Here is a 23,301-nt window from a genome sequence, read left to right on the forward strand (position 1 = left end):
GCTGAATCTCCTTGCTGTGATCATATGTGATTCTATATGAACACACACACACACACACACCACACACACACACAGACACACACACACACACACACGGTGTGTTCATATAGAATCACATATGATCACAGCAAGACTAATCATCAAGATCAAGTTTTTGCAAATGGTCATAATTTTTGACCATTTGAGGAAGAAAAAATAAAGGGATAGATGAATGAACTTTAATTTTTAAAATCAATTTTGCCTTTTAATTTGATAAAGGACAATCTTTTCACCCTGTCCATGGAATGTGATCTGACTTATCCTGGGGTTAAGCCAAGTAGTGTATTCCGAATTAAGATACTTTTCTCCATGATGAGTTGAGATGTAATCAAAGATAGGTTGGCAATTCACATGGTAGACATAAAGAGGGAAGGCTCTGTCCTACATCAAAGCAACATTAAATATTGAGTTTATATAAAGTATGGATTAAAAGGCATTTGTGATTTTCTTCTATGATGAAAGAAAAGTAGAAAAATAAAATAATAGATTTGAAAAAAGAGAGTTCATTTTGTTTGAATTTTTAAAAAAGGGACTTTTCCCGTGAAACTAACACTGACAAGTGTTGGGTTAATCCTCTTGCTCTGAACTAAGACTCTCTGATTGCTCCTCAAACATGTTAAAAAAGGAAACCGGAGATACGCTCAGATCAACGGTTAAAGGCCAAATGCAAAGTAGCAGCAACTGACAACTACTTATTTACATGAGACTATTGTGCTCCAATAATTCTGCAACTTCATGTGAATGTTTGTGGGGCTTTGTAGAGTAAAACACTCAGTAGTACAGGCTGGATTCGACCTGTGGATAATCAGTTCACAGCGAACTTTTAAATGTGTCCTGATCAGAAAGAGGCAAGTTCCATGTCCAGAACCAGGCACAACACGTAGCGCAATAAAAGTAAAACCAAGCAGAGGGAGGGAGGGAACCGGGCGTGTTTACTGTGGCAGTCGACTCTGTTCCACTCCAGGATCACACGTGAAATAAGAATAATCTGTACAACAGTGCCCCCTGTGGATCAGTCATTCTACTACATGTGATCTTCTGCAAAGCCAGATGATGAGTAGACGCTATAGGAAATGTCTCTGCTGATTTTGGTTCCTGGCTTTCCATTTATTGGAGTTACTTTAAGATGTTGGCTTGTCTTCCGAAAAGTTTGTTGGCCAGATCTGTTTAGGAAAAAGATGTACCTGAAGAAATATTACATGGAAAACAAATCTGTTTGCAAAATTGAAGAAAAGCTCAAAAGCGTCATTTTCAATTAACCATCTATTTATTTATTCATTTTGAGTATTCATACAAAAAGCAGATTTACTCAAGAAGTGATGTCTGATAAACATGTGGTATCGATTAACTTTACATTCAACACAGTTAATTCGCTTAGCCCCGCCCCCTCCTCCTCCTGGACCAATGGCAGTTGAGGCAAAAGGTGAAACCTGCAATCCCATTGGTGCATTCTGGACTTCATAAATCTATTTTTCAATATTACAAATATATAAATGCTCTAGCCAGTGATGAGTGATATTTTGTCAGGTCTATTTCAGATCATAATAATACTTTGCTGTCTTCAAAGACAGGCACACACACAAATCCATTCACACAACACACACACACACACTAAATATATAATAACTTCAGCATCACAACTAAAACTACAACTTCCTGGTTTCCTGTACCCACACAGGCTCAGACGTCACTACTACCTAAATGTGATCACACAGGACAGAAAGACGAAGCCGTCAGAGAGGAAGTATCAAGTGCTCTGTCCTTTGTTTTAGTGTTCAATTGTTAGCGTCTCAACAGAAAGCTCAGTCAGTGTGAAGAAGGCTGCAGCATCAGGCCACAAAGACTTCTGGGTGAAGTCAGCGTCTAATGCACTGTGTGTGCGTGTGTGTGTGTGTGTGTGCGTGTGTGTGTTCTTCGCAGCGTGGATCTAAAGGAGCACTTCATGAATCTCAGTGTCACATGTACTTCTCACCAGGCGCCTCTTCTGAGCTCAGGGCCCAACGGTTTCAGACAAAAACTAAAAACGCCTCAACACAAAATCTAATTCTTTACGGTCTCTCTGCACTGCAACAAGTTCAAATAATAGTGAACGTGATCATTTAAATATTGGAAACTATTGAAATGCTGACAGAATCAAGGCAAAGGGTGCGTCGTGAACGAGGCCTCACATTTTGGAGAAAGAGCTAGAAGAAGAAAAAAAAGGTCCATATTTTGGTCTCTAAGAATGAATATAATAAGTAAGAGATGAGTGTGGCATAAATGTCCTGGGTGGAAATGAACGGGATGGACCAGTCACACACCAACCAACATCTGTCCATTCACACAAAGCTAATCCACCTGTAGATTTGTCCTTTACAGTGCCAACAGGTCAATACATTCTACTACTTGTACTCTGCAGAACAACGGAGTGTCAGGGTCAAAGGTCAGAAAAGACAAAAGTCAAGATGTTCCGACATTAAAGTGGGAATTACAACAAAAGTCACATTTCAACAAGAAATGTATGATCTTGTTGGTAAGATCTAACTGAAATAAGGTCATAGTTTTCTAAAGGAAGACACTTGTTATTTCAAGAATATACTGTTAACTGCAGTTGTAGTTTTAAGTAAAATAATATTACAAGAAAAGAGGGTTTCATGAGAAAAAGTCATAGAGTAAAAATGTGTAGAATTCTTTCAGGTGAAAATCCAATTGAATTTCTTAATATTATAACTTGTCCTTTGCTTAGTCTTGAAAATTATCTCATAATATTAACACTTTCTTCTAAAACTAAGTTAATTCATATGATGGTTGTTTTATCATTTATCTCTTAACATTATGACATTGTACTGTTAAATAACCACTTTAGGTTTCAATATTGGGATGTTTCCCCTTAAAATGACTTTGTCTCGAATAATTTCAACTGTAAAAGGACTTGTTCTCTCCTGGCGGTGGCCTTAATACTCCATTGAAGCTCAGCAGTGTGACTCCCTGTGACTGCTGTGTGTGTCGGTGAGTGTGTGTTCTCAGCGCAGCCAGGAGCAAGGCACCCACTGGGGCTCAGTGTCCAGCTTGTTGATGAGTCGTAGCAGCTCGTTGAAGGCTTTGTCCTGGTCCGTGTTGGTGATGACGCCATCAAACAGGTGACCACAGCTCTGCTCCATCTCCCGCGCCTTCTCAATGACGTCCCGCAGCTCCTCGGGCTGTCGGCAACACACACACACACACACACACACACACACACACACACACACACACACACACACACACACACACACACACACACAGAGAGAGAGAGAGAAAGATGTAGACACTGGTGATATTTAACCATTTCAGAGAAGGCACACCAGAATAAATACCTTGGGGTTCTTGTTGTCTTTAGCCAAAAGGGCTCGGAGTCTTTCCTGGGAGGGCGGAGCTATGAAGATTATATACGGCTTCAAGTCAGAACTCCTGAGCACCTTCAGAGCCTGCACGCACACACATGCACGCACAAACCTTTTAGCCTGGGTTCAGCTGCGATTGGTCAATGTTGTGTGTGTGTGTGTGTGTGTGTGTTCACACACACCTGTGTGTGCAGACAAAGCACACAGATCTTTCCAGTATTGATGACCTGTCTCACTGAGTCTGTACTCGTCCCGTACAGGTTCTTCTCAAAGTCTCCGGACTCTATCAGCTTCCCTGGGACCCACAGCAGGCAGAGGGGGGAGGGGAGGGGGGTATAATTCATCATACAGTCATACGACCTTTGTAGTGCAAAGTGTGCTCGTAATCCCTCGTCATTTCATCTGCTTAATCTGGTATTCTCACTACAGTTAGAGGCTTGTGATGTTGTCACAAGTTTATTAAAGTATAGCTTACACAATTAAAAAGCATCTGTGTAAGACTGGACAACATGCCCCGAGGAGGCAGTGACATTGTAAAAGTTTATTTCCGTGGATTACATTTATGGCTGAACACACCATGGAAAGCCACGCTGTGTTTGCGGTTTCCTGTCTTCACTGTGACATGGAAGGGCAGACAGTGGCCACATCAGGTGTTAGGAGCGTAATGCTCAGTGAGCTATGCTGTTCCCACAGACTGCATGTAAGACGTGGACGCAGTCACCATCAGTGACACTAGAAGGTGCAGCTAATCACAACAAAATGCTGAATCATGCATCATTTTAAAGCTTGTAAATGTTACAATTAACATTCATGAAATAAAACAGACTGTTAGAAGATATAACAAAACACAGAGACCAAGGCCGTGGTAACGATATGGTAACCACAGTTGCACGGCCCTAAATGATACCTTGCTTTGTGGTCTATTTGACTCTAAATGGACCATAGTTTACTAAATGAACTTCATGATGTATTGAAGAAGACTTGAAGCTAGAGATTGAGAACATAAACTTGTGAGTATAATGTTTATTAAGTGAATAAATCAAGAGGGTCAAGAGTCATTTTCTCATAGTCTCCCCCTGATGGCCAGGAGAGAGAATGCAGCTCTATGGCACCATTTAGAGTGGACACAATCACATAGTGTAACTTATCTACAGTATTAGGGTCATTAAGGCTTCTGGCTACCACCACTCACTTGTGAAACACTAATTCCAGGCTCATAAATGACTTCTAAATACATTTATTTTGTCACTTGAGGAGTGAAATATGCGTAAAACCTTTATCGATCTGGTGCTTCAATGGTGAAATAACATGCGAATACTGACACTGAGCGAAGAACGTCCCTCTTAATGATCAATTTACAGTATCTGATAACATGAAACCTTACCTGCTGCCAGCTCCGCCTCAAAAGTCTGACGAGACACAAAGTGGTAATCGCGGCCACTCAGCTCGCAATCCCGGCGGCTCCGTGTGGTGTCTAACACACACACACACACACACACACACACACACACACACGTTAGCGTAGCCATAAAAAATTTAAAAGCCTGTGTGTGTCTGAGTGTGTGAGTCTTACGGGGCACAGCTCCAGCGAAGCGTTCTGGTTGGCTGTTGAGCAGTCTCTGTCTAAGCTCCGCCTGGCCGCAACTGGCTGGACCAATGAGTGCGATGGGCCGCTTCCTGTTGGCCGGCTGGTGGTACAGAGCCATCTCCTCATAGGTGAGAACCTCCTCGTTATCAAGGTCTGGGCCAAGGAACAGAAAGTATCAAAGGTTGAATAAATGTCATCACACTGGTAAACACATTTTCTACCTAAGTGCAACTTATAGCGAGTATATTAATATTTAAAAAGACCGCACGGAAATCACCTTGGTGGCCGTGCCTACCATAAGAACACAACAAGGTCCTTTTAGAGATTCAGACAGCATCTATAGCTCACTTTGACGGTTGTTTTTTATGTAAACTTGCAAGACTTTTCTCAGGTGTACCAATTTAGTTCTGTAAATAAACAGTCCACCCCTCCCCCCATTTCTCTTTCCACATACAATGGCCCTAACGGCTGTCCTAGACACCCATTCATAACTAATGCCATCTCTTTTTTCTTCACAGCTGGTAATCCACTACGAAAGTAGTACTCCAGTTGCCGTACCATCATTCCTGTTAGTGTTGTACAGCAGCTTCTTTCTCTTCCGCTTGTTCTTCTTTGCACACCACAGCTTCCCTGTAAACAACAAAGCATCTTGAAACGCCCTTGCTGCATAGGACCATGCCTTCTTTACTTAATCACTTATTTAATTTCAGCACGAGGAGGAGTTGATGCATGGTGGGAAATGGTATCCTGTCGGTTAGCTAAATAGAAGATCAGGAACTCACAACGCCCCCTGAGTGAATAACAGATCTCCTGTGGTCCCTCTGAACGCTAATTCAATCATTAGACATTATTCCCCAAACTATATGCTGTACATTGTACGCCTGAGAGGCTGTACAGAATGCTCTGAGCTGGTCATTCAGTCATGGTGTCATGGTGTAGAGAGGAAAGCAACGGACCAGTCTTCTCCGGCTCCTTGTCTTCTTCTATGGTCTGTTTCATGGCCTCTCTTTGCTGCTGGAAACTCTTCCCTGTGGAAGAAAAGAGAACGTAAGAGCAAACCAACAGCGGCCATCGAGGCGTTTGACTTAAGTCAAAAGAGAACCTGGGAGCGTGCGACAGAGGAAAGTACCTGGTACCAGTCCCGCTAGAGGCTGGTTGTCCTCGTCTCCATCCCGGTACGCCTGCCACCAATTGGGGTCTGACTGGCTGATTATGTGCAGAATATCTCCTTTCTGGAAGGACAAGCCCAGCTCTCTGCATGGTACGTAGGGGTCATCTGATGGGTCGTAATCGAAATGGGCCTTGACGTGGATCTGTGGGAGCGAGACAAGGCCGACAGGGGAAAAGAAGTCAAGACCTTTTCTCTAATCTCTCCTGTCGACACCTTTTCCAATCAGGTGTTCACCACTCACCACAGACTCTTTGACAGGAGGAGGTTTGCTCTGAGTGCTGGGAATAAGCACAAAGGTCAGCAGGCCGTGCATGTCCGCCTGTCACACACGGACACACACAGACAAAGAGAGCATGTGTCATTTGTCAGCTACTATATACTGTACAGTTTGCATTGAATCTAGAGACTGCCTTTTTGCTCGTGTTCAATGTAATGTATAATGCCATCAATACAAAAAGCTCCTCTACAAATATCACCCTGATGCAAATCACAGGTAGAGTGTGTGTGTACAACAGCATAGATTTGATTTCTTTACACTCTGTTACCACCCGGTAGTGCTCAAGGAACTATGTTGAGATACTTACAAGTATGTCAAACACTTGGTTGACATCTTTCCCTCTGATTTCCACGCCGTTTATCTCCAGTACTTCATCTCCTTCTGATAGGAGTCCGCTCCGTTCAGCTGCTCCTCCTCGAACGATGCGACTGATCACGACACTTTCCATCTCATTACGGACAGTCGCCCCCTACAGGACGCACACAAAAGCACAGCAGAATGACAGCTACACATCACGTGATCTACACATTACTTTACAATCAGAGATTCTACTGAGTAAAAATCTCATTATTTACAGAGAATGCATTGACAGTGCACTTATCCTGAAGGAGAGCTTTACACGCTTTACAGACCTTTAAAGAAGAACATGCTTAATGTTTAATCTTCAGTTCAACTACTGGGTTAAGCTTTAAAGATTATTTTATTGTTCAATAAAGCTACACAATGTTGATTATTCTAAAAAGTCCAACCTTTACTTTTGGAAATATTTGAATAAATATTGGATGAATTGATGTAATAAGAGATGTACTTGATTGCTCTGTGCTCTCAGGCGTTAAGTCTTACCAGAGGGACGTCCTGGGCTTTCTCGATGCGAACTATCTTCACAGTCTCTCCTCCCCACTGGGTTAGAGTCTCTCCTTCGGAGGGCAGCGGCTCAAGCTGCATCTCCGTCTCCGCTATGCTGTCATGGGCCAGCAGCAATGACTGCGCACACGCACGCACACACACACACACACACACACACACACCTCAGCAATAGGCCTGCAGCCCTGATGATTCTTTGGTGTCTTTTTCACTAAGTGAGCTGCGTGTCTCTACCTGGATGTGTGTGTCTGACAGCAGGCGGTGGAGCTCCAGGCCCTCTTTGTTCTGACTTGACTGGATGAGACTCCTTGTCTAAAAACCATGGCAACATACAACATATTAAAGCAATAAGGTACGAGAGGCTGTACTCTATCATCAAATAATGTAACAGTTCGGGGGCCCGACGCGGACCTAACAACGCTCACGCCGTCCACCACGTTTGTGGGATTTCCGGGGGGTTTTAAGCAATCGCCACCGAGCTAAAAGCTGAAATGTCAACTAACGGTCGCGCAAAATCTAATCGGTTACTTTGAGTGCGCAGTAAGATGGAACGCTCGGGTCAATGTGAACAGGTACTGTATATTATCACTCAATGATGTACACCCCGTGACTCACTCTCAACCAATCAGTACGCTGGATCTCATCTACCCGTATGATAATAGCATATTATCAATGTAGCAAGAGCAGCTTTTTACAAACATGCACAGTGCCTTTGCAGGGAGTCATTAGGCTGTACGGTGATAACTGTGGGTTCATCTGAAGATGGGCTCAGATTATGAAGAGTTGACATTGTTCAGCATTTAGATTTGAAATGATAACCTCAAGGAGAAAATGTGTTGCAACAACTCAACAAATATTTGAATTATCATTCGACATAGAGCAGAAATAATGTGCTGCTCCTTAATGAGATTCCACAGAAAGAAAGAGCTGCTGCACCGTCAGACAGGAATCCTGGATCCGTCACATGACCTGGTGTCACCTGGTAGTCACCCGTAAGATCCAAACTTCACAGAATAAAAACATTTCTGTCTTTGGCGCTCCTTCTGATGAATCTACTCAAGTTTGAGAAAAAATGGACTGTGGCATCATTATAAACCGGTTGCTCTTTTAAAATGTGATCGCACCATAAAATAGTTGGCTGAAAACAATGTGTGTGTGTGTGTGTGTGTGTGTGTGCAGAGCTCTAATTGATGCTGAACAGAGCTGCTCTGTCTTCAACCTCGTTATTACAGTATACACTCACTGACCTGGAGTCTGTGTGTGTGTGTGTGTGTGTGTGCTGTCTCTGTCAGATGAACAGGACGCTGTGGTATACCTCCAGGGCCAGCTGAAGAGCCTGCTGTGTGTGTGGGTACGGAGGAGAGGGCCGGTGCATGCTGGTGGCCACGGCATTATGGATCTTCAGCGCTGACTGGAAGTCAGACTAAAGGAGAACAAAGAAGACACAGTAAGTATGTGCGCATCCTCCGTTTCACATCACTCTGCCTCATTGTTTCAAATCACAGTGCAATGAAATCTGTACACCCGAGTGTCAGCACTAAGTGGGACTAGGCCAAGGGGACGCTGCACTCTGTCCCTAGTTTTGGTTTTGGGATTGGCACAAGGAGGCACTTGATGGGTGCTGTTTGGCTGATTCAGCATGCAGAAACAGAAGCGAGGAGAAGCAAGCAAACGACTGAAGTCAAGAGGGCGCACACGAAGGGCTCTTCTCATTTAAAGCCTGCTCCGTCGTTTGCATTCATGAATATCTCCATAACATAACATGGAATGAGGTGGTGAGTGACCATTCATTAGTTACGTTCTACAGTTACTGTATCAACAACAATTTGTATTTAGACCCAAACATTATACTGAGACTGCGAACTGCACTTAGCAATACCAGAGGTGCACTTGTACTGTGTCTATGCACCTATATATGTACTTATGTATGTATCTTCTTGCGCTGTTATTATTTTAGTAATAGTATTTTATATCCTGTGGACAGGTGTTGTAAATTAGCTGTTCACTGCAAACACTAAACATGTGCATAATTGTATGTCACAAATCGAATGCCGCTGTGATGTCCACAGTTTAAATAAATAAATGTCCAACAACGGCTGGTAGATCAGCCTGTATATTTCTGTTGGTTATTATTCATTTGAACGGGGATGTTATGAATGAATGTGGAAAGCTTTGAGTTATTTCCTACAGCCCTCGACAGTACACGCCAAAGGTGTGTGCGCCCGTGGGACAATATGACATGCACGAGCTGCACAGGTGTCTTCCAGGTTGGTAGCCTAACAGTAGTCTAACAATGGGGATTTAACATGCTACTTTTTAATGGCAGCAGCTTTGAAAGCGTACACTGGTGCTTCAGCAAAGACGTAATCATATTTTCTGTGTGACGAGGGACCAATATTCAGTGACTTGAACTCCTTCCCAGCAGGACAATTTGGAGGGAAGGCAGAAACCAAACGTGACACTGAAAATCCCTTTTAGATATGTCCACTAAAAAGATTCCTGGAAATGTCCCTGCAGCCACAAAGGGATGCTTTCAGATGCTGACGACTGCTTCAATGTTGCAGTAGAACGCAGCATTATTTAAGATTGGGCAGAAAAATATCCATTTAAAGTTATATTTAATGCTGGCACAAAGGGATCTGGGACCTGGTACCTTCGTTAGAGAACGTAACGCTCTCTCTGCAGCCTCCAGCATCTGCCCCCTGACCCCGCCTCATTCCCACAGTACAGATGTTTGGCGCCTGTTGTTATGGATGCTCAGCCCAGACGGCCTTCTTTGTAAATCCCTTCAAATACCACAATGACTTAATGACTGCCGCGTGGTACCTTGTTCAGTAGTGCGAGGACCAGCTCCACGTCCTTCTGACTCTGCTGGTCGGACAGGCTGCCTCGGACCTGCTTCAGGGACAGCAGCAGCTCCTCCAACTCTGCAAGAAAACACACACAAACGGCAAACACATCTTAGTAGCGGTTGATTTTTACATAGCGTCAGAATGACTTGAGACAAACCGCTTTTGCTGGATTACTGTGTGTGTGAGAGAGGCTGCTTCTCATTTGTAAGTCAACATGTCACAGTTCCTGTTAGTCTGATGGCGTGTCAACATTAACTCCCAAAACAAAGTTTTAATTAAGTCCTCAAGAGCCTCTGGTGCCCTTCTCTCCCTCCCTGAGGAATTTGTCTTCCTTACATTCCCTCCTCACCCAGATCTGTGTGTGTGTGTGTGTGTGTGTGTGTGTGTGTGTTTTTACCCAGTAGTGCATGAGTGTGCTGAATGCTGAGTGGCGGTTGCTGTGATGTGTGCGAGTCTTGCAGGAATGTGGGGTTGTCGATGCCGATGTGGGGATGCTGGGAGAGCTTTCTGAGTCGGAGCGAGGCGTTCAGGTCCAGCTGCCGACCCTCCTCCTCTCTGCGACGCCGTAGATCCTCCTGATGCACAGAAAGAAAAGCATCAGATGGAAATGCAACCCAACAATGGGGAGCTCCGTTCATAAATACTGAAACGGGCAAAGTAACTCTTGCAAAGCAGTGTTAAATTTTGGCAGCTATTTTTATGCACTCACAATTTCCATCGTAATGCTTGGTTCCTTTGCATTGAATAATCTACAAATCTTAAACCATTATTAATTAAATAGATTAACAAAAGGGTATATGATTTAATTTCTCTAGTGTCATCATTTGTTATTTAAAAATAGAACAATTCAGGAATTGTGCCTGTTGACCTATGGTGGTTTAATGATTTGTTACTAGGTATAAAGCAACAGAACACTTCTCTGTGTTGTTATGTAGTAACATGTCATTCTTTACATTATACAGTCGAGGTGGTGGCCAGCTGACATCTAGAAAGACCTTACGACAACCAACCAATATGTGTGTTCAGATCAGATGGACGCAACTCAATGCATCCAGGCATGTAAACATGGTGAAGACAACTTGATGAATCTCTTTGCGGTTCCAAAAAGAGAAAATATCCAGTGTGCGGCAGTTATGTGGCCAAAAATGCCTTCTTGAAGTGAGAGGTCAGAGGGGAATGGGCAGACTGGTTCCAGATGATAGAATGACTACAGTAACTTAAATAAGCGCTGGTTACAACCAATTAAAGCAGAACACGTGGAACCTTGATGAAAACGGGCTACAGCAGCTGAAGACCACACCACTGCTGTCAGCCAACAACAGGAAACTGAGACTACAATTCACACACTTTAGCACACTTTGGGCCATGCTTTAGTAACAATTGAGCATGGTTTAAATGCGGCAGCCTACCTGAGTATTGTTGCTGACCATGTCCATAACTTTATGGCCACAGTGCACCATCTTCTGATGGCTACTTCCAGCAAGATAATGCACCATGTCACAAAGCTTATATCAGGGGTGCTCAATACGTCGATCGCAATCTACCAGTCGATCTCCAAGGTACTATTGGTAGATCGCATGACAAGGTGAGGTGACATTGTCATGAACTGACGCTATACAAATAAAGTTGAGTTGTTTTGAATAAAAAAACTAGACGTCAGCCTATCAGCCATCCCGTCACTTGATTGATACACAGGACAACCAGTCATCTGATTTTTCAGACCAGACATCTGATTTTTTTCTACGTACAATTAGGTCACTGTGCGTGTTCAAACAACGCCCCTGAGCTCTGCAAAGCTAACAAGCTAGTCGTTAGTTACATCCTAATTTTTCGCTCGTTTTTTTCCTCTTAAACGTAAGATAGGGTATAAAAATGAGTGGGGGAGCTGGACCAAGTAAAAAGAAAAAAACCTATCACTTTCATACGGAATGACATTTTCAAAGTGCGTTGGTCTCGTCTGCCAGTCTACCGTCGCAATACCAAAGAAGGGAAATGTGGAGCGGCATTTTCGGACTCTTCATGGAAAATACGACACTGGACTATGTATCCCTGGCTGATTCAATTCAGTGCAAGTCATCAAGAGTGAGCTCAGGTGATGGCAAAACATGTACATAATTATGTTGTTCAGTCTGTTCAGTTCTGAATTATGTTGTGTTGTGCAACATATGTGGTTATACATCAACATAGGTTGTAAGAATCCTCAATATATTTCTCAATAAATATAATGGGTAGATCATTTTCACTTGGTCATTTCAAAAGTAGCTCCCATGCTGAAAAAGTGTGAGCACCCCTGGCTTATATCATCTCAAACTGGTTTCTTGAACATGACAATGAGTTCTCTGTACTCCAATGGCCTTCAGAGTCACCACGTCTCAATCCAATAGACCTCCTTTGGGATGTGGTGCAACAGGGGATTCATCGCAGATGTGGAGGAGACAGATCTGCAGCAACTGTGTGACGCCATCATGTCAATATGGACCAAAATCTCTGAGGAATGTTGCCAACACCTTGTTGAAAGTATGTCGACAAGAACTAAGGCAGTTCTGAATGCAAAACGGGTCCAACCTTTCACTAGCGAGGTGTTCCTAATACAGTGGCCGGTGAGTGTATATTTAGTCAGTAACATGGCAGACTACATGCAGCCCCTCCCTATCTCTCCCCCACAGGGGTGATGGGAAGGAGGACTGCTTGTGTAAACATTATTTAATGAATGAATGTGTGGGTGGAACTATCCATAGTTACAGAGCAGTGACGGTTTGGCTCCGTCTTTTTAATGGGTGCATAAGATTAAATCTACAATCAGATAAGATTCATTTAACACAAGTTGTATTTCAAAGAAAGAAGCTACAGTGTTTCCTCCATTGGGCATATATGGCTCTACTCCAACCGTTCTTTCTAAACCAGTGTGTTGTGAGTCTTTACAAAAGGTGTAAGTTGTTCTTTCTCTTTGTTATGTTGACAGTTGGCCTCTGTGGTAGTCACATAGTCATGGTGAGGCCCATTCAAATTGTAGTAACTTTTGAGGGAGTTCACTTGTTATAATTCCTTAGATTTTATGAAGATATTATGCGCGTTGTTTCTAAATTCTGAAACGGGCAAAGTAACTCTTGCAAAGCAGTGTTAATTTTGGCAGCTATTTTTGATTTAGTCTTGGTCTTTGACGAAAAATGCATATTAGTTTTAGTCACATTTAGTCATTTTAATCCTTCTTAGTTTTTGTCAACAAAAACTCATTTTAGTCTAGTTTTAGTCACATTTAATAGCCATATTAAACTCCTATTCTTCCCTTCTCAGGCCCAGGGACCCTCTGTGTTGTGTCTACAACTGCATAATAGTCTAGCTTGCAGTACTTTGTTGTCCATTAGATGTCCCTCCTAGGACAGGTCTATAGCAGGGGTCGGCAAACATTTTGACTCGCGGCCCACAGTGGGTTGTAAAATTTGACAGAGGAGCCGGCCAAGAACAAGTGTTTGTGTGAGCGAATATAAATTACATGTGAAAAATCATTACATGAAAGGATTTGGATTTGAACAAAAAGCAAAGCATTTATTTGCAAGGCAATTTAACAAAGGTGTAACAACTTCATGAGGACCAGGGATCTAAACGCAACACTTTGTTGTCTTTGTCTGTTTTACTTGCAGTGCTTTTGACATGGCCACCGGAAACTTCATGGTCCTTTATTGTTTCCACTGTGAAATTGCTTGTCCCAACAAAAGAGACCCCTTAACGTCCTACAATCGGTGCAATACATTATTTTCTTGGCTACATCATAAACCAGCCATTCTAAACTCGACTCCCACTTTTCATTCAACAGTCGTTTCTTTCTCTTTGTCTCTTTGTTTATTTTTTGGTTTCATGACCAGTTCTTCTCTCTTGTGTCCTGCCTAAACCGAGACAGCTGAGCTAAACCAAGGAAGCGCACATTCAAACTCGCCGAAGTGTAAAATAGTCGTCGCGGTCCGTAGTCTGTGCACAAGAACCACCGCTGCACCGATGTGAGCGAGCGTTCTGGGTTTGTGGATGACGTCATCATGACACGTTAATATCCGCCGTACTTTGCCGGTCTGTTGTCTGTTGGCTACGCGAGATTTTAGGGGGAAAAAAGTATTGTGACTTCGTCAACCACCAACATTTTTGTCTCGTCAACGAAAGTTAGAATAGATGTAGTCATAGTTTTTATTTTTTAAGATAGAAGACGAGACTAAGACGTGACGAAAACTGTCAGTCATGGAAAAAAAGGTTGTTAACGAAAACTTTTCGTCATAGTTTTCGTCGACGAAATTAACACTGTTGCAAAGTATTACTTTCTGAATTTTAGGACATTGAAAGTGTGAAATAGCATACCTAGGTAACAGTAGTACATACTACTTCAGGTATGTTTTAGTTCAATTGATCAGCCTGGATTGTCTTTAAATGCACATTATACCTAAATTCTAATTGCATGTTTTTTGCAGCTTTAATGTCAAGTGTTTTTGTAAAATAAATGTGCGTGTGTGTGTGTGAGCATACCTGGTGCTGTCGTATCCTCTCCAGCTGTGTAGAGCGTCGGATCGGCAGCGTTCGACTCCCCAGCTCTCCTGGACAGTCAACGGCCATCTCCCGATGCTGCTGTCCTCCCCTCGGCTCTTCATCTCCTCCTCCTCCTCCTCCTCCTCCTCCTCTTCCTCCTCCCTCGGTGACATGGCCGTTCAGATGGGAGGTCGTCATGCCTGGGAGTGGGCGTGTGTGAATTCGGTGGACGTTATGGTATGTGTATCTAGAGATGGGGCGAGTCTAGGAGGGCAGCTCAGTAAACGGGGCGGCCATGACACCTTCAAGAGGGGAGGAAGCAGAAAGCAGGGTCATTAATCTGGTGCGGAACATTCTGTGTCCCAGTATTCCTCAAACATGAATTACAAGACAACAGGCCCAGAGAGGGAGCATCAGGTATCGTTTTACCTGATGTAAACACTTGCTCAGACACAGCAGGAATGGGTGTTCAAACAAACCACAACAAAGTGGACTGATCAACGTTTAACTGGTAAAAGCTTCATGTAATAAAGTAGGAGATAGTTTTGTAATTCTGGCTGTTTATGGCAGAGATCACATGATCTTGAGCATCTTAAACAAGATGGTAGTTTAGTTTAGCCCGATGCTCTGGACTGCTTCACGGTGAAACCTTTCAGAGATGCTGCAGTGCTCCCACATCGCAGCACGCCACTCAGAGTATCACGCAACACAAGTTGTCGGAAACAGGTCAACAAGGTCTCTTTGCCACTGACAATTGGACTGGTCGTAAGGGGAAAAACACAGGTGATACGAACAACATTAACAAGGATCGAGTGTCAGGGAGCCAGCATGCAGACTGGATTCAGCCATTTGTGTTGTTTTCTACCCTCACAAGGCACCGGACAGCCATTATATAGAAATAAGTGTTTGATCCTCTGAGTTTACTGACTGGGTGAGTGAGTAGTGACTGCTCCATCATAACCCTGCACAGTGCTGAAGGAGCAACTGGCTCACTGGTGATCAGAGCTCCACACCCAGTTATGACAAAGTGCCCTCTCCCCATCTAGGTCAGTCTACCACTCCGTCTCTCGTTTCGGTTTCCCTTCTGGGACAACGTCATCACAACCCCCCACTCTCCACCTGTAACCATGACAACGGCTTTGTCAGCGGTCGGGTGGTCACCCGCCAAACACACACGAGTCAACGGTGGATGGATGAGAGGCTAGAGAGAGAGGGTAAAAATAAAAGAGGTAAGACGGATGGATGCCTTATCTCACTGAAACAATAACAACAGCATGTTGATATGATATCTCCTACCAGCAGGACTGTACACACACACACACACACACACGGGTCCCATGATAAAGTAGTGTGGAATGCCAGGCAGCCATGGGAACAAAATTCCACTGGTGGGGGAAGGGTGTGTGTGTGTGTGTGTGTGTGTGTGTGTGTGTGTGTGTGTGTGTGTGTGTGTGTGTGTGTGTGTGTGTGTGTGTGTGTGTGAGCCATGAAAACACACGACTCATTCTCGGTGTGGGAAACGTTGGGACCAATAGTCATTGTCACCATCGATGACAACAGACTCCAGGGAACTTGACTCTTTGGTGATGTTATCTTTAGATATGTGACACATAGGGGGATCCAGATGGGGAGATCCAGATGCTTTCAGCATCAAGCCTTGGTATACTGTGTGTTTACGAGAGGATATCAGTAGGGTTCAGGTGCCTGTTGCGGTAAAGAATCCCTCTCTGTTTGAAGTTTCCCTCCATTGCACTTGAAGCACACATCAGCAGGCTTGCTCACTTCATTGTGTTCCAGGAGCAAAGCCTTTTCTCTGGATGCCTCAGGTCCAGCAGACAAATATGTCTATCCCAACAGGAGACACCGAAAGATCCTCCGGAAATCCTTGTTGAACTGCTTTTACCTTTATATTGCTTTCACACAGAACACTGCGATATCGGCCTTTTATTAAAAATCAGACTTCTGAAGTCTGATTACCAAGTGAATATGAGTTGTACATGAATAATATCATTTTTCACCTAAAGTCAGTGTCTTGAAACAAGCTCTCTGTCTGCTGGTGGGAGCGAAACTTTGAGACTTTCTTGTGTGGGGGCGGGGGGAGGGGGGTGCCGGGGCAGGGGCAGGGGCAGGGGCAACCTGCCCCCCCCCCTGATCTTAATATTCGTCATGGTCAACAAATCTTTGGCCATAACTGGTTCAAACCCGGTTTAATCCGTACAATGTGTGAGTATGTTTTGTACAAGTTGCAGTGTTCCTGGACCCTGAAACCAACCAACATTACGGCCCAGAGAGAGAGGAAGCAGTCGGTCTGTGTGAACTGGGAATGTCACTGGGAGCAGAAGCCCAAAATAATGGTTGGGGAAACACGGACAAATACACTGTATACCTACAGTGTCTATAGTGTCTACATAGAACAACAAAAGCTTAAGAATATCATTCAAAATGAATGACCATGTTGCACCTGTTGCAGGTCCTGAGAGGCCCAGTCCAACATCACCAGCTAAGGTGACCGCTCCACCACTTGTCTCCTCTGTCCTCCTCTGTGTGAGAGCTGGTGCAGCAATGAAACAGGGCTACAGGTCTGGGGGGTCAGTATCTGACACTCAGACATCAGAGGGAGGGAAGTGCATACAAACACACACACAGAAGTGTAACAGAATAGTCTTTGTCTGTCTGTTTGTCTTGTTTGTCAGTCCGCTGGCGCAAGCGCAACACAAACATATTTGCACACGTATCAGTGCGGAACTGCCGTGGGTGGGAAACACTTTTTCAGGGTGTACTACAAACTAATTCTATAGAGAAATTACTAATTCACTTCCGTCAGGTACGTTTTCCTATGCTTGGTCCCGCTGATGAAGACCTCGGGCCGTCTCCTACTGGGTCAGAGTCTAGTAAAATAAGCCTTTATCGGAGCGTCTGCTAAACAAACACATCGAGAGTTGATAACACAACATGATGCGCGCGCACACACACACACACACACACACACCACCATCTGCTGCCACAGCTTACCCCCTGGTGTGCATGTATGAATGTGTGTCTCCATGTGTGTCAGCAGTTAAACAACAAGCTCCTTGATGGGTGGGTTGGGGACAGTGCAGCATCAGCAGCTGCCATTTGGCAAAGAGTTGTGAACTCAGATACACACTTTTAGAGAAAGAACAATGCCTTTGAGTTTTAATACACTCACTATTCAAACTCAAGTGTGACAGTGAGGCGTTCAAGGTCGCCCCACAATGCAACCTGGCTAATGTGAGAAAGGTTCCCTTGGGAAACTGCAAATCAGACTTTATTTCTGCTCCACTCAATTATGTAGAAGTACACACAATTAAATGGAGAAGATCGCAGCGGCCAACAGCTTCTCTCCAATGTGCGAGGACGCATCACTCGGGAAAAGAACAATTCCGCGCGCAGCAATGACTACCCATCGGAGCTGTAATGTCAATGGGACGGTTTATCACTCTGCTTCATAAGAATTAAAATACCGCTACATCTTTTCGGTTTGCATTCAAAAACATTATTGCAATAGTTCACAAAATGAAGGTGAACCTGATAATAAAGTTGTTCGGACGGTCGGATTGTGAATCATTCAAGTAACTAATCATCGTCATGGCCTCCCTAAAACCGCCCGTTAAACAAGAACGGTTCTAGCAGGAATCCTGATCTTAATATTTGTCATGGTCAACAAATCTTTGGCCATAACTGGTTCAAACCCGGTTTAATCCGTACAATGTGTGAGTATGTTTTGTACAAGTTGCAGTGTTCCTGGACCCTGAAACCAACCAACATTACGGCCCAGAGAGAGAGGAAGCAGTCGGTCTGTGTGAACTGGGAATGTCACTGGGAGCAGAAGCAGAGCTGCCTCTTATCTCCTCTTTTTTAACAATACACACACACACACACACACACACACACATGCACACGCACGCACACACACACACACATTTTGAAAAGGGCTGTACCACCCTGTACCAGACAAAGAGAAAAAAGAGCCCAAATGAGGGAGAGAGGGGGGCAATATAGACACACGCTCAGTTTCTGTTGAAATACTTAAAGGAATTTATGATGCACAGAGTTCGGAAAAAGCTTAATATAGTTAAGTCAATGTTTTGAAAAACCTTAAGACATTCTCCAAGTGTGGACCTTGAAAATGGAAAAATACATCTAATTTGACTGTATGACCATTAGTCTGTATGTTGTTGTTTATAATAAGTAATCTACTAAAAAGTAGTTCCTTAATACCGAGGTGGATGATACTAGGGCTGGACGACATGGGCAAAAATTCATTCCACGGTATTTCCTCAGATTCTGACGGTATCCCAGTATTTTATTTTCGAGTAAACACATTTATTCATTGACGGCAAAAAGGACCGCCGGCCACCTGAACAGCTGTTCACTGCTCGCTGCCTAACTTGCTTGCAACTGGTCAGCGAGTTAGCGTGTTAGCTGCTGTGGCTGCTAGTGTTGGCAATACCGTTTACTCGACTAACTTTGCAACAACTCGTTTTCTGATCTAACTTTTGGTGGATTTTCCAAAACCAAAAATCCTCCAAATAGACACAGCTATTCGCTTGTGTTGGTGCATCTCTGGTCCCTCCTGTAGCGCTCTTTTCCCTATTTTCATGTATCATTAGCAACGTAGTTTCTTCTTGTATTGATCGCAAACGAGCTGTACCCAGCATGCAGTTCGGTTTTATAAATGTACAATTATTAGTGCTACACATTGTTTGTGTCGCAAACTGTGTCGTGGTGTTTTATCGTGTTAAAGAGCGTTTGTTGTGGGTCATTAATTGTTGTATAATGGTATAACCATGTCTCTCAATACACGCAAGCCAAGTAGCTCCGATCGCTGGGCAATTTGTCCATCCATTGTTCCAAGTACTATGAACTTGTAAATATTATATAAATATATATATATATATAAAAATAAAATATCATTTTATAGTAAAATATCAATTCCGCTGCCTGCCAAAGAGCAACATCAATTGTTACAGCTACACACTCCCTGTATGTGGAAGACTCATACCGTTAAGGACTCTTACTGTAAGGAAATGTGATTCCGGTATACCGGTTGAACCGGTATACGGCGGTTGATGACACTGACCAGGTGACAGCATCTGCCCTAGCGTGCTTACTTCTAACCCTAATTTGGGGACACATTTTCATTTGGCAGGGGTCTAACTTTGGGTCCCAATCAAGTCAGAGAACTTGAGGGACAATGAGGGCGAGTGAGGGATCCAGAGAGCATTCCAGAGAACAAAGAACTTGTGTGCTTTGCTGGCCTGTGGCCCAATGTGCCGGCCTTTACCTCTCTGGTCTCCAGCTCACAGTGTGTTTGCATAAAAGTCATGGCCATAGTGATGCAGCCTCGTAGCTGCAGAACATCCTATCGAATGGTCAGTTCAGAGCTGGAGCTGAACCACGTGCACCTGTAGCTAACGGGAAGGTACCTGGTTAGATAGACATTCCTACTATGCATCAAAAAAAACTATGAGAAATTACAAAAGAGCGAAATCATCAGAGGCACCCAGATACTATATTTTCACAATACCAAAGTCAGGATACGATATAATCAGGTTACATTATAATCACCATGATATGATCACAACATGTAATTACCACGCAACAGTATTTCCACTATACGAAAGTCGTGATACAATATTATCACAATAGGTTATCATCACAGTACGTTACAATAAGTCAAGAGGCACTATTATTGGGCATATGCATTTATTTTTGCGATATCAAAAATTGGAATAGATTAAAAAAAATGGATTACCCTTTTCCACTTCAGATCATGCTGTTCGTCAACATCTGTAATATCAACTTTTGGAACTACATCTATACTTGAGTATTTTTAAGTGGGCCATTTAGCGAGGCTCAAGTCTAAACGTGTTAGCAACGTACGACCGTTGGTGAATATGCATGACACAACAAAAAGCCTTTCCCTTTTACATGCAGGCCTCATGCTACGACATCCAACAGAAGCAACATACACTCACACTAGAAGCAAAACACATTTCGTTCTGAAGAACACTAGACCAGATAATCATCACGCTTGAGCTGTGCGAGACAACATGCCGTTCCTTCTGTTCACCGAAGGTAGGAGGAATTTGTCGCTGACAGTCATTTGTCCCGAAGTTTGGTAAGCTTCCCCCCACCCAGCTACATGTTGTGAAACCAACATTGGAAATGAGTATAGAGAATCACAGCCTCCTGCACCCAGCAAGCCCCAACAAGGGGTCAATCATTCACTGGCATTAGTGACTAAGAGTCCTGGGACTGGTTAGATTAGGTTTTGCCCTCCTCCTCCAGTCTCCTCACATCTCCGTCTGTATTTATTCAAACTTGTGTGTTCCTTATTTGCATTTTCAGCCAAACAGTTTGAGAGTTTCAGAGAAACTCGACATTTTACCCAGAATCATACAGTCTAAAAAAGCAGACTCGAACTATATGCTACTATAACATTCATACATGGACTGTTTGCAGTCAGATGAAAACACAGAAAAAAGAAAGAAAGTATAATGAGATGAACTTGTTTCGTTTGAATAGCATGTCTGTTAACGTGTCATCTATGTCCTCAAACTTCAGCTAAATCCCCACAATGTCCTACTGAGATGGAATTGACGTGTCTTGGTTCATTGGCTTCTGGCGGAGTCGATGCTGATTGTAGCAGGTTATGTAAGTTATCATTAACAAAACCACGTCACAACGTTAGTAAGAATCCAACAAGAATAAGAACCGTAACGTAACACTACTCAAGCCGACGCAAGTAGAACTTACATTATCCTGACAAAACACAAAGGTGTTGTAAAGTTACAACAGGTACAAGCAGCGCTGATCCGATCCTACGTTGAGAGTTGTTTTCCGCGTCGGACGCGGCGGGTTGACAGCTAGCGTTCAAAGTAACGTTTACGTCTCTGTTAACGTTAATTATCTTTATTTTACACTAGACATAAAGTTCATTCGGTTATTACAAAGCGTTGGCACCATGTTGGCGACTAGTCACCCTGACAAAACGTACTTTATGTAACAAGTGTGGGGAGCTTTAAGGTTAAGATACGTTATCAGGCTAATGCTACGGCTAACTGGCTAGCTCGCCGCTTCCTGCAGCACCTGTTGATAACAAAGCAGCTTCAGACGCGACCGAAAGCACTGGAATACTCACTCCTTTCCTGCGCCCCGCGCGTCCTCTTTTAGCAGACAAATCCGAGTGAAACCTCGTACAGAGTCACTTTCTTACAACCAGTCGAGGTTCGGGATCTACTTTTCTAGTCTCGGTTTCACTCTAACAGACTATTTGCTCGTGAATCGGACACGGCAGCAAACCTCCTCCTCCTCCTCGCAGATGTCATTCCCAACTCCAGACAGGGGAGGAGACGACCCACCAGCAACTAGATAAGACAGGGAAGCTGATTGGATACGGCGATGAGGTAAGTGTGATTCAACCAATAGAAGATGTTGCATCGGTGGACTGTAGCTCTCGAGCGCTACAGTATACTTGTTACTATAGATCGATCAGCATTAAACAAGCAAAGATTAATACATCAAAATACATTAAACATATTTTAATAATATAGTATTCAGCTACTCGTTAATTTTGCAATCAGCTAACTGGGGTCTTTACCTCTGGAGGCTACTGATATTAAAAAGGGGTTCCACTGCATTAATATAGATTTATATATACATGTGTGTTTATTTGATTGTCTTTGAAAGACAATCAAATAAATTTGATTGATTATTTGATTGTCTTTGAAAGACAATCAAATAAATCTACATTTCATACAAGTACAAAAGTGATTTGAAAAGAAAATCTAATAATCTGTCAAATCTGACGTGATGATGTTTTTTCTCCTTTGGTTTTGGCTGCATTGAGGTCAGCAGGCCACTACTTTGTTAACGCTAATAGTAAACTTTCACTGTGGGCTACATGTCACACAAGGTTTCCTTCCATTGACGCTCAGACCAAGTACAGTACATTGAGAGAAAAGTACTTAAAGGATTGTGTCTATGTTACAGAGTTGAACTGCGTTTGATTCTTTTGACCTGAAACACTGTCGTGGCAGAGATACACCAGTAGTGTACTTTACGAGCACCTGAACGCAACACCCTGCTTTTCAGTTGATTTGGGGGTTGACGTTTCCTCCTAAATTGGATAAGACGTGATGTCACAACTCACTCATTTCTTGCTGTGAACAAATACCACAAATAGACCAGAACCAGCGATAGATCTGTGTCTCCAGTTCTCTCTAAACTGGACCACAGCAGAACCCACCTTGTGTACAATAATCTGTGGCTAAAACAGCCTCCAATAAACCAAAGACCACGCAATGCCCAGCTGTTTAGATAATGAATCAGAGTTAAATATATATCGTTCGTTGAATTTGAGCTATTCCAAACCTCTATTTAGGAATAGTTGAGTCCAATTTCAGTGCTTGCTTTCGGTGCCTGAGCCGATTGACAAACTTTAATTTAACACTCTGATAACTCCGCCCTCGCAGCAGCTAGATGGAAGTTTAACCCTCCACACTCTTCACACATGGGTGGCGCATGGGAGCGCATGATCGGAGTGGCACGCAGAATCTTGGATTCAATGCTTATGCGTACAGACTCCCTCAACATTTATCATGAGGTTCTGT

General features: G+C 43.4%; 1 protein-coding gene across 1 annotated transcript; it reads right to left on the reverse strand.

Moving 5' to 3' along the window:
• Positions 1-1,287: 1,287 nt before the first annotated feature.
• LOC120833093 (protein PALS1) lies at positions 1,288-22,069 on the reverse strand. Its single transcript, XM_040199930.2, has 17 exons — positions 21,831-22,069; positions 14,663-14,964; positions 10,551-10,728; positions 10,128-10,228; positions 8,617-8,724; positions 7,536-7,613; positions 7,281-7,421; positions 6,745-6,906; positions 6,402-6,479; positions 6,119-6,302; positions 5,946-6,017; positions 5,548-5,619; positions 4,975-5,142; positions 4,786-4,875; positions 3,584-3,696; positions 3,375-3,485; positions 1,288-3,218 (listed from the first exon to the last, which is right to left on the reverse strand). The coding sequence occupies exons 2-17, from the start codon at positions 14,858-14,860 to the stop codon at positions 3,042-3,044; spliced, it is 2,031 nt and encodes a 676-aa protein (XP_040055864.2). The 5' UTR covers positions 14,861-14,964; positions 21,831-22,069; the 3' UTR covers positions 1,288-3,041.
• Between the last annotated feature and the right edge of the window lie 1,232 nt (positions 22,070-23,301).

Source organism: Gasterosteus aculeatus, chromosome 15, assembly GCF_964276395.1.
Source record: "Gasterosteus aculeatus chromosome 15, fGasAcu3.hap1.1, whole genome shotgun sequence".
Classification (NCBI taxonomy): Eukaryota; Metazoa; Chordata; class Actinopteri; order Perciformes; family Gasterosteidae; genus Gasterosteus; species Gasterosteus aculeatus.

What these genes read in the sequence shown, in the direction of transcription:
- LOC120833093 (XM_040199930.2), bottom strand. Translation starts at nt 14,860, where the DNA reads ATGACGACCTCCCATCTGAACGGCCATGTCACCGAGGGAGGAGGAAGA. An exon ending in TCTAGCGGGACTGGTACCAG is followed by an intron (nt 6,018 to 6,118) that starts GTACTTTCCTCT and finishes TTTCTTCCACAG; the next exon opens with GGAAGAGTTTCCAGCAGCAA. An exon ending in CAACACTAACAGGAATGATG is followed by an intron (nt 5,143 to 5,547) that starts GTACGGCAACTG and finishes TCCTTGGCCCAG; the next exon opens with ACCTTGATAACGAGGAGGTT.